Source organism: Ochlerotatus camptorhynchus, unplaced genomic scaffold (assembly GCF_037179485.1).
Source record: "Ochlerotatus camptorhynchus isolate MF236.1 unplaced genomic scaffold, CSIRO-AGI_Acam_v1.1 ptg000007l, whole genome shotgun sequence".
Lineage (NCBI taxonomy): Eukaryota > Metazoa > Arthropoda > Insecta > Diptera > Culicidae > Ochlerotatus > Ochlerotatus camptorhynchus.
In genome coordinates, this window is record NW_027040499.1 from 1,808,405 (window position 1) to 1,820,971 (window position 12,567).

General features: G+C 36.8%; 1 protein-coding gene across 1 annotated transcript in view; it reads left to right on the forward strand.

Annotated features, from left to right (window-relative positions):
- The first annotated feature begins 946 nt into the window (after positions 1 to 946).
- LOC135697109 (uncharacterized) overlaps positions 947 to 12,567 on the forward strand; it is a 45,140-nt gene continuing 33,519 nt past the window's right edge. Inside the window, exon 1 of the mRNA XM_065216696.1 lies at positions 947 to 1,339. Coding sequence (XP_065072768.1) covers positions 1,261 to 1,339 — 79 coding nt within the window. The 5' untranslated portion in view covers positions 947 to 1,260. The remainder of the gene's footprint in view (positions 1,340 to 12,567) is intronic.

The following is a 12,567-nucleotide window of genomic DNA, read 5'->3' on the forward strand; positions in this document are numbered from 1 at the left end:
CAAAGAATTTGACGCAATAAATGGTTTTCAGTGCCATTATATTATGAAATAAAGTTATTTTACCTTCAAATCAAGTTATCAAGAAATCAAGTTATTTTATATTATAATTTTGTAAATGTGGAAATAAAAATCTTATTTATAAAAAGGGGGGGCAATTTGCCCACCTTGCCCCACCCTGTGCACGCCAGTGCAAAGCTACCCCGTTCTACGGTGCTTAATTGGAAATACAATATATCACGTCGTTCAACATTTTGAAATCTGCATCATCAAGCCTTTCTTCAAGATAGCCGTGAGAGGCCATGTTTTGGACGCATATAGGAACACGCAAAACAAATTTCTCTGCTATGTTTCATACCACAAATGTAATGAAAGTTTTAGCATCGAAATGCATATTTTTGTATAAAACCTTCACGAGATAATTTTCTAGACGCAATGCATTTGGAGATTGCTTCCAAAAATAATCTATCATTGAAATAAAAAAAATATTTTAAAAACTTTCCGGGAATTACATTGCAAAACTTGTTCATGTCGCGAAATATTGCAAATTCTGCCGACTTTTCAAGAAAATATGTAATAGAATCTTTTATTTACCGGTTGGGTGTAGTTTTGATAAAGTCACATAAATTGATCTGAAAATATTTCCCCATAAACCATCCAAACTGAGAAATCGGAACTTTCACCGCAAAAACTTGTTGGGAATTCCATGGCTCATGGTGTAACTACCACGGGAAAGTTTGTTTACATTTACGTAACTCAAACCGCTCGGACGTCATACTGATGATCCGAGTAAACTTTTGTCCAGTCGTGTGAACGAAATCCGGCAGATTCATGTCTTCAAATAAATACTGCGATCGAGAGAACAAACACACTCTTGCAGTGATGATTATTCTGCTCTCCCTATCGTATTCGTTTCAATAACATATAATAATTGCGATTAGCGTGCTCCCTGGAATACACTGAATACGGGTACCTAGCACACAATAATTGAAATCTGCCAGTCAGGCCAATTAAAAGTTGGAGCCAACCTGTTTTCCGGGCACGAACTCCTTCCCCACATTATCGGTGTGGTTTTGAATGGTCTTTTTTTTTTCTTCTGCACTTGATTTTGTGTCCATTTGTGTGTCGACCACATAAGGTGGATAAAACATTCGCGTCCGTTAACTGTCTGGCGGTGGACGTTGTGTTACGTGGGTAGGAAGCGAAAGTTAGTTCAAATTCGAATTACAATTGTGCAACAACGCGGTGACACGACGATCGAGAATGAAAAGTTTAATTGCGGTAATTGTGATTTGTGCGTGTGCTGTCACAGGACACCGGGCCAGACCAAGAAATGCTGGATGTGAGTGTTCTACCTATTTAATTAAACTGATGTGCTTGAACCTAAATGCGCGGGGGCGGCCGGTGGTAGTTGACACATAATTTAAACTTTCTAATTACTGCATTGTCGGATTGTTGCCGGTGGTGGTGGTGGTCAATTGCGATATGTGGTAAAGTTTTAATTAGTAAAATTTTGAGCGTCCTGGGGAATTTGACACATGGAATATTTACGTGGCTAGGGCAAGTGTGAGGACATAAATATAGTCCAATAATAAAAGCAGTCAATTTTGATTCAGTTGCTTAAATGGCACTTGAGTACTTAACTATACTGCGCAGTAAATTACTATTAGAACAAGTGTACAGTCAGATAATTGATTGATTGGTTGACGAAATACATCAATAAAATAAAATCTGTGGGCATGCAGATTGACTCTATCGTGAACCAGAGAACCAGAGAAGTTTTCAAAAAGTATCATATTGAAATCCGTCTACTGGATGATATTTAACAGGATGTTTCTTATTCACTGGAGTGGCATTTAACATTTGGTGCTGCTTCTCAATAATACAGAAGATCCGAATTTGTTCGCCAGCTTAAAATGAGTAAATTACATAGATTCATTGCAAAGGACTTCTTGGAATGAGAAGACATTCTAAGTTTAAACTTTTTTTTTCTTTGGTAAAAATTTGTAGTTTTGTTACGTATCGCAAAATATTCGACGAGTATTTTTGATTTTGTCATTAGGGAGACCTTTTCCATGTTAGTGTGCTCCAAAAAAAAAAAATATCATGACTTCTGAACCATAGAGCCTATTTCAAAGATCAAAATTTAAAATGAAAAGTAATTGAAAATATTTTTAGGAAAAATATAATGATATTAAATACTTGGTATTTTGTATGGAAAAACAATTGATTGTATTTGTTTTTATAGTTTTGTAGATAGATGGCACGATATGTTTTTTATATTTTTCCTTAAAAATTTAGGCTTTTTTACACAACATATCAAAAAATCAGTGAAGGAGTGTTTTTTCGATTTTTAGTTTATTATTTTTGAAGTTATCAAGGTTTGGGTTTTCGCTCTAGACTCCTATACGACTAGACTATCGTGCATCGTGACCATGTTACTGACGCTATAAATCAACAAACTGACAACCTTATTCCTTTTCGATCCTTGTTTGGACCCTACCCGAGGTAATTCTTCTTGGATATCGATTTAGAAAATTCCTCTTCGATCCTTCAGATTCTTATAGTAATCTGCTTGGAAGTCGATTTGGATAAAAATTTACTGCCGCCATGGCGCCTAAATGCAAAAGAAAGGGGCAAACTCTTGATCCCCCTTCTGATGAAATTAATTTGAGTAATCAATTTGATTTGCTCACGGATGATGAGAATGATCGATCATCCAAGAAAAATTCTAGTAAACTTTCCCGGCTTAATGCCAAGAAGGAAAAAATTCCCCCTATTGTGATAACCACTTCTGATTTCCATGCTTTTCGCATGGAACTTTTGAACTTCGTGAAAGTTAAGTTTTCACTACACATTGGACGTCGGAGTGAATGTATTGGCTGAAACCTTGGACGGATTTAAATGTCTTCTCAAGTATCTTACTGAGAAGCAGCACAAAATTTTTACTTACGACACCAAAACTGAACGTGTGTTCAAGGTTGTCTTGAAGGAACTGCCCAATGGTGAATCCCTGGATCAGATCAAAGATGAACTGGCAAAATTACTTGGAGTTGTGCCCCTACAAGTAATCAAAATTAAAATAAAATCCCGTCCTGGCGATTCGCGCAACGGGATTTCCAATGATTTTTATTTAGCTCACTTCAAGTCTAGTGAACTAAACAACCTTAACGCCTTAGAAAAAGCTAGCCTTATGCTCCATGTTCGAGTGAAGTGGGAACACTTCAGGAAGACTGGAGGAAATTTCCAAAACCTCAAAAAATTGCTACATGCCAGCTAAATGCATGAATTGTGGTGATTCCTCTCACGCAAAGGACGACTGTCCAGTGAAGGAAGATCCTAAGAAATTTAAATGTTCAAATTGTGGTGAAAACCACAAATCCAATATTTGGGAATGTAAGACTCGGAAAGCGATCCTACAATCTCGTTCTAATCGACAGTTAGGAAACGCTCCATGTTTCTGACCAGGTACAAATTCCTCTGTTTTTAACAACGGTCAGCGAGGAACAAATTCTACGTTCGTACCCGTAGGTACAAATATCACCCCTGCTTCAAATTTTTCATCTATACCTACTCCCCTCTCTGCTAACAATGTTCAGCGAGTTAATGGAGCTACCTATGCTGCTATTGCAGTGGTTATAAATCAAAATACTAACCAACGTTCTAACGGAAATTTTGACAATTTTGTCTTAGGAAGCATTACTGCCCCTAAAATGGAATTTTTACAGAATTCATTAATATACATGATTTCTGAAATGCTTAAATCTAACTCCATGTTTGATGCTATTCAAACTGGAGTAAAATTTGCAAACAATATTGTCATGACTTTAAAATTCAGTAATGGATTTTAAAGCATTAAATATTTTAAATTGGAATGCTCGATCTCTTAAAGATAATGAAGACGAGCTATTTAACTTTTTGAGAGTTCATAACGTGCATATTGCCATTATAACTGAAACGTTCCTTAAACCTGACCATAAGGTTAAGAAGGACGCAAATTATTTTATTTATATAGATGATCGTCTTGATGGTCCCTGTGGTGGCGTTGCCATCATTGTTGATAGACGAATCAAACATAAAATTCTTTCTTCATTTGAAACCAAAGTTTTTTAAATTTGGACAACTTTCGTTTATAGCTGCCTATTTGCCATTCCAATGCGTATGCCTGCAAAAGAATTTTCTCAAGGGTGACCTTCAGAAACTTACCCGTCATAGGTCTAAATTCTTCATTATTGGTGATTTTAATGCAAAACACCGATCATGGAATAACACTCAAAATAATTCAAATTGTAACATTCTGTTTGGTAATTGTTCTGCAGGTTATTACACTGTTTAATATCCAAACAGACCAATATGCTTTTCTTCAGCAAGAAATCCCTCAACTATTGATTTGGTCTTAACTGATTCATGTCAACTTTGTAGCCAATTGGTTACTTATGCTGACTTCGGTTCTGTTCACCTTCCAGTAACTTTTGAAATATCCCAAGAAATAATTTCTAATCCCAACAGCTCTACTTTCAATTACCATAGAGCTGATTGGGAGCAATATTGAACATTTATGGAATATAACTTCGATCCAAACATTCCTTTACAAACCAAAGATGAAATTAATTATGCTCTTGAATCTCTGACTACTTCTATAGTTGAAGCAAGAGCTGCCTCAGTACCAAAATGCGAGGTTAAATTCGATTCAATTATAATAGATGAAGATCTTCAGCTCTTGATCAGTCTTAAAAATGTCCGTAGGAGACAATATCAAAGAACATGTGATCCTGACATGAAAGTTATCTGGCGGGATTTGTAAAAACAAATTAAAAAGCGATTCTCTTCCCTGAGGAACAAAACTTTTGAAAATAATGTTTTTAAGTTAGACCCGAGTTCCAAACCCTTTTGGAAACTCACAAAATTTTTGAAAATACCTCAAAAGCCTATTCCAGCGCTTACAGAAGGTGCTAAAATTTTGATCACAAACTTAGAAAAAGCTCAGAAACTTGCTAAGCAATTCGAGAGTTCCCATAATTTCAGTTTGGGTCTTACTAGTCCTATTGAGAATCAGGTTGCTCGGGATTTTCTGAATATTTTCTCTCTGGAAAATATTTTTGATGATTCCTGGGGGACTGATTTGGACGAAGTAAGGTCTATAACTAAAAAGTTTCATAATATGAAAGCTCCAGATGATGATGGAATGTTCTATATCCTCATCAAAAAACTCCCAGAGAGTACCTTGTCTTTCTTGGTAAAATTATTTAACAGATGTTTCCATTTGGCATACTTTCCTGATAAATGGAAAAATGCACAAGTTGTTCCAACTTTGAAGCCGGATAAAAATCCAGCTGAAGCCTCTAGCTACCACCCAATAAGTTTGCTTTCTTCAATAAGTAAACTTTTTGAAAAGATAATTTTGAATAGAATGATGCTTCACATCAATACGAACTCAATTTTTGCAGATGAGCAGTTTGGATTTCGCCATGGGCATTCAACTACTCATCAACTCTTAAGAGTTACCAATTTAATTCGTTCAGACAAATCTGAAGGCCACTCAACTGGAGTTGCTCTTCTAGACATAGAAAAAGCATTCGACAGTGTTTGGAATGAAGGTTTGATTGCTAAATTGAAAAAAAGTTTAATTTTCCACTTTATATTATGAAATTAGATTTCGTTTTTATGGCTTTCTCAGTCTAGGGTAATTCAAACAGTCAGTTGTGCATTGTAATGCACAACTAACTGTTTGAATTACCCTAGACTGAGAAAGCCATAAAAACGAAATTTCCATACAACCAATCGAACAACCAAATCAATTATGAAATTAGTTCAAAATTATTTAACTGACAGAACTCTGCAGGTAAATTATCAAAATTCCAAATCTAATCGACTACCTGTTAGAGCAGGAGTTCCTCAGGGTAGCATTCTTGGGCCTATATTGTATAATAATTTCACACAGGACCTCCCTGATGTGCCTCAGGGTTGCCACAAATCTTTGTTCGCTGATGACACAGGCATTTCTGCTAAAGGAAGAAGTCTTCGTGTTATTTGCAGCAGACTGCAGAAAAGTTTAGATGTTTTCTCTTCTTATTTACAAAAATGCAAGATTTCTCCCAGCGCTTCCAAAACTCAACTTATAATATTTCCACATAAACCTAGAGCTTCCTTTTTGAAACCTAGTAGTAGTCACATAGTCACTATGAACGGAGTTCCAATTTCCTGGTCAAACCAGGTGAAATATCTTGGTACTTGGTACTTGACCAAAAATTAACTTTTAAAGATCACATTGAGGGCATTCAAGCCAAATGTAACAAATATATACAATGTTTGTATCCTCTTATAAACAGGAAATTCAAACAAACCTGACGAATAAACTTCTAATATTTAAACAAGTTTTTAGACCGGCCATACTTTACGCTGTGCCAATATGGTCTAGTTGTTGCACTACCAGGGAAAAAAAGCACTTCAAAGGATTCAGAACAAAGTTCTGAAGATGGTTTAGAAGTTGCCTTCCTGGTACAGTACTACCGAAATACATAGAATTTCGAATGTTGAGACTTTAGAACAAATGTCCAACAAAATAATTAATAATTTCAAGCAAAAATCGTTGCAATCCTCAATTGCAACGATTAATTCCCTTTATACCTAGATATGATTTAGTTTTAGATTTTAGTTTTAAGATTTCAATTGTTATGCAGGCATCCTGTGTAAAATACTGTAATATGTATTGCAGGCAACCTGTTTAAAATACTGAATTGCCAAGGCAGGAGAATGTAAAAACACATAGATATATATCATAACAATTAAAGCTGGTAAGTAACTGTAGTAACTGGAGCACCTAGGTTAAAATGAAATGTGGTTTATTTTGAATTTGGAACAAATAAAGAGTTAAAAAAAAAAAACTGACATACTTGAGCTCGTCTTGACTAAGGTATCGCCGGGGGACGCTAAGACGTCGGTTTTGCCTTGATCCAGTGCTCTAAAATTTATGTAATTTTGGATTTTTAATGAAGACTACGGATATCGAAATGCATCAACCCATTTATGGCAATTACAAAACATTTGAAAATTTTATAATTCCTGAAATTTACTTTGTTTCTCAATACATTTCCGTATGTTTTCTGCGTTTATATAAATAACTTATCTTTCATTTAATTCCACTTAATTAATTTTGGTATCCATGATCGAGACGTATTTTTACTACAATATGCAGACTTCATCAGTGTCATTCCAACTAAAGACCTATCAAATACCTACCCCCTTAAAATACCAAAATTAATTAAGTGGAATTAAATGGAAGATAACCTTTTTTTTGCTGTTTTATTTAAGCATTCCGCTAAAAATCTAATTTCATTACTTCATAACTAACTTATTTTCCAGTGACATCAATTTCTGAAAACAATCATGCATGAGTTAATTTTTTACAATTTTTAGCTGTTTATATGAAACCGGGAAAAATATGTTGAGTACCCGGGAAACAACCCTAAAAACTCATATTTTGAGATATTTTTGTGCGTAACATTGGCATTAGATTGAATAACATGAAAATTTCTACTTAGTCATCTAGTCATGTCAGGGTTCTGCATTTTCGAAACAAAGAAAAGAAGTCGCTTCATTTCGAGCAATATCATTTTTGTGTAAGTCATCGTGTTTCTTGACACGATGAACATTTCTCCTGTCAAACATGACTTGACTGTCGCTTCTTTCGTTCGTCAAGTGCTTCAGTACATTTCATTTGAAGCAAAGACTTTTTTCAATTGATGCGATGAATGACTCGAAAACAGCTTACTTCGTTTTTCTCCACTTTCACTTCAATTTGGGGCTCATTCGACTTGTCACGACCTGACGACGCAGGCATCTAAATATAGTATCCGGATAGTATCCGCACAATATCGGTTGTCGATAGGGATGGTATCCTGGATTATATGTAGTAATAATATATTATTTTATATTGAACGAAAATTAAATTAACGCCATGCTGGACTCCAAGATGGCAGCCATCGAGGTCAGGGAAAGTCTCAAATACCCTACAATATGAGTATTTTCGGAACGGGGACGACGCGAAGGTGCTGAAAATCGATATTCGACGTTATTTTGGAATCCAAAATGGCGGCCATCAGGTTTCAGGCGGCCATCAGGTGAAAATCGATAGATGAAACCATTTTGAAATTCAAGATAGTGGCCATTGGTTTTATGAAGTGTCAAATACCCTAAGATATGGTTATTTTCGGAACGGGAACAACGCGTAGATGCCAAAAATCGATATCCGACGCTATGTTGGAATCCAATATGGCGGCCATCGGGTTAGCGTTAGCGTTGTTATGATATACTTCGTAAATTGGATACTAGCGACACTCACGTCTCTTCTGAAATTCTCAGTTAGACTACTTTCAGGAATAATGCTGGGGAGTAAACATTGGATCCAATCTAAACAAGAGTAACAGAAGCATGACTGTCGCTATTCCCGGCCATGCCCATCTTTACCATAACTAGGGATAGGGAAGGAAATGTTGATATAGTACTTACTTAACGAGAGGCCACCGACTTAGCGACACCCTCATAAGTGCTACGGAGTTGGAGGGTTGGGTAGGGTATTCGGTTAGGATTCACCTCAAGTTGGCGATGCAACCAAAAGTACACAGTTCGAAAAAGTAGTGTAAATTTCTGTTCAGTATGATGTACATAAATGGAGCGTCGCATATCATATAAGTTTACGTTATATATCATGTAAAGTTCTGAGACATTTCATGCAATGTAGCAAATATTGTATACGAAAGCCCATTGTTGTAAACAACATTGTTTACAAGTTGCTCGGTTGCATGTAATGAAATACAAGTTTACGTCATCACTATTAAAACTCAGAATTTTTATCTGTGTATGTATTGTTTATTTGTTGTTTATTTAATCTTTCGATAGCCGCCTTTGTTTAGTAAAAATGAATTTTAAGAGTCATGACGGAGAGCTTGGGATTAAACCCATGATTTTCTGCTCAGTAAGCAAAAACGATCCCTCCAGGGTCATCTAGCATCATTGAGCATCTCATAACCATAACACTTTGCGTCAAAGTACGAATATATGGATGAACTATTTATTATTGAATAACTATTATTTACGATAATTACACGAAAGAAATAAAATATAAACTACACACAAAACGTGACTAGTAAAATCTCAAAAAGATATTCTCACAAATATATTTCACGCAACCAGGAATCTCAAAACCATTAGACGCTATAATGATACTCTGCTCAGTTTAGACACAATAAGACGCCAAAATGCAAGCACCTGACACACAAAACCCGCCAAATCCCCTTGCAGTCACAATCAACGATTCTACGAATCGCGAGCGCTCACGAATCATAAACTCGCTGACTGTGAAACTCTGAAAGCAAAATTGACAGGCTCTATGCGTCAAACACCCGACCTCCAATCTTCTCCCGCATCCAACAACACAAATCCCCATTACAACATCTAACGAATTCAAAACTCCGAAAATCACTCATCTATAGCAAAAGAAAGGAAGCAACCCTGCATGCAACCATTCTTCATTATACACTTTTTCCGCCTATCTTTCTATTACACTGGGGCAAATAAACATAAGAATTTCATAAGGCTCAACTTATGAACGACATATATGGATTTCTTAAGAAAAAACTTATGAATGATTGTCTAACATGAGGTAGATCTTATACGCCTTTAACCATTTCATTTTCCCAAGCGTTGAAAGACGAGTGGTCAACACACAGACCCCGTAATCTCAACGTCCATGGTTCGGTTCCAGTCTGCTTCGTTTCCTTAAGCTACCGAACGAAGTCATTGAGAACGCGTGATATGAATGTTTGCACCCATTTTTCTCAAAAACAAAAGCAGCACTCCGACCGAAAAAAAAAAATGTTTATCTTCATCCGATAGGCCGCAGTGAATTTAATGGTGTTTGAATGGCGTTTCAATGCATTAGGCCTAATTTAGAATCCTTATGCCAAGTTTGGGGCCAAGAAGCAGTGTTAGATTTTTAACAATATCTCAAAAAAATGTTTCTCCTTATCAAATCTTACGGTACGTACGGAAAGGTAAATAAATTAAGCAGTGAAAACATCCCATTTTGTGAAAAAAAAATCCACCAGAAAAATAGAGCCAAAGCGCGGGTTGTGCTTTGTAGGCCCAAAATTAGATCTAAGCCCAAGTAGTGTTTTCGTCATTTTGTGAACAAGGTCTTATGTTGGCCTATGGTTCTAGGATTGGCCCATAGCTAAATCTGCTAATTATCAATTTTATCTAGTTGAACGCGTCATTGGGACGGTACTAATGGATATTTTTGGTCGCTGTTGAAAATTTAGTCGATTGTTGAATTGATGTATGGGCCCATATTAGGGGCATTTAGGCCAACATTACATCCATTTCCCCTATTATGGTTTCGGTGTGTTCAACACGGATGCGGCTGGCGAGCTGTATGATGTTTGGAACGAGGGTGACGCGCTTGGAATAGATGGCCTACAGCAGCTTACGACGAGCAACTGAATCCGATCAGCGGCCTTGATAGCTAACTGCTTGCGGGGAGCCTTTAGTTGTGTACTGGTGGTACACGCAGTGATTGAATAAACACTTTTCGGTGAGACGGAATGGAATTTAATTTTGAAATCTGTGTATGAGAAAGCGCTTTTCGCAGGCAATCGGTGATAATTAAATAATTATTATAGCAACAGTTGCACATTTGTGCAATTGTCAATAGTTACATTTTGAAAAATTATAAAGTCTTGATTTTAATTGATTCGTAGAAAAATTTCTCTGGATGAAAATCAGGCCACTTTCAGGCCGCGACCGACTATGGTTTTTTGAAATTGCACCCCCAATGTTGCCTTAAAAATACATGGTATGTTAGATTTAAACGTATGGGAACTGACATCCGATGGATGACCATGACAAGTGTCCAGCCAATACTCTTTAACAAATTTATGATGGTCCTGAAAAGGACCGTTTTGTCGTGATGGTTGAGTAATGCTGAGCTATTAGGGTGTTCAACATGGATGAGTCTGGCGAGCTGTATGATGTTTGGAACGAGGGTGACGCGCTTGGCATAGATGGCCCACAGCGACTCACGAAGAGCTACTGATTGCGGCGTGGCTTCTTCCTCCTTCTTCGGTGAATGGACGGTCGTGTGGGTTGCAGCTCGTTGCTTGCGGGCAGCCTTTCGTTGTGTACTGGAAAACAATGTTCAACGCCACGCGCCGAAAGCACTGCTGCTGCTGTTGCTGATGATGACGACCGGACACCACTCACCACACGCGGTGATTGAATAAGCACCGTTCAGTGAGACCGAATGGAATTCGATTCTGAAATCTGTGTTAGGGAAAGCGCTGTTTGCAGGCAAACGGTGATAATTTTGATTACGATTGCAACAGTTAGACATTTGCGTAATTTTCGATAGTGACCTATTGATAATTGATAAAGTGTTCATTTTAGCAGATTTGAGGAAAGTTTCCAAGCGAATGGCTTGTTTAGAATTAAAATCCATCAGTTATTGACAGAGTTATATGTGGTCAAAACCTGACCACTTTTCGTAATCCGGTCGATTTTGGTTTTTTGAAATTGCACCCACATTATATTACCGAAAGACGAAGTTCTACGTTAATAAAGGAAATCATGGATCAAGTCAAAATATCCTTTTTTATTGCTTTTGTAAATTATATATTTAAAAGAAAAAAAATAAAAAAAACAGGCGTGGAGAGGTGCCGAAAAAGTTGAGTTGAGTTGTATTCACTAAGCAGAAAATAAATTTCACTTGGTAGACCAAGTTTTCAGAAATATAAATAAATAGGGTTATTGACGAATTTCCGCGGAATTCCATAAAATGTCGATAACATTAAAAAAATAAACTAGACATTTCTGCTCTAAGCGAAGCAAAACGAAACAAGATACAAGCAAATCAAATCTCATTCATTGAGCCGTCCTGAGAGAATAAACTCACGTGCAAATCTACCAACCAAAACTCACTCTTGAGAATCTCATGTATTTTCACGCACTGACACTCACAACGCCAAAAATACATTCCAAAGGTGGAACTCATGCAAACGGCTCAAACACGTCAGTTAATCGTATGCACATGTATGATTTGTAAGTTTTCCATCCAGTTATGACGCAAAAATAATCACTAAGGTAGCATCCATTTAATACGTCACGCTCTAAGGGGAGAGGGGGTGTTAATAAATGTGTGAAAAGCAATGCAAAAAATATTGGAAAATTTAATTTGCTCTTTGTGAAACATGGCTCTCTCCAGATATCGATCTTCCATTTCATGATTTTAACATTATACGACTAGATCGTGATGATTTGCGTGAAGGAGGGGTACTTTTGGGGATCAAAAAGTGCCATTCCAGGTACTGAAGTTGTCGCATGTCAGGCTATTATTGAAGGCAAGAGCCTTTGTATTGCTTCTGTGTATATTCCTCCAAGAGTTTTGGTTAGCCGAAAACAACTTTCAGATATCTGTTCAGTTCTTCCTACTCCACGGTTGATATGGGAGATTTTAATTCCCACGGTACAGGCTGGGGGGAACTGTATGATGACCACCGTTCTATTTTCATATATGAC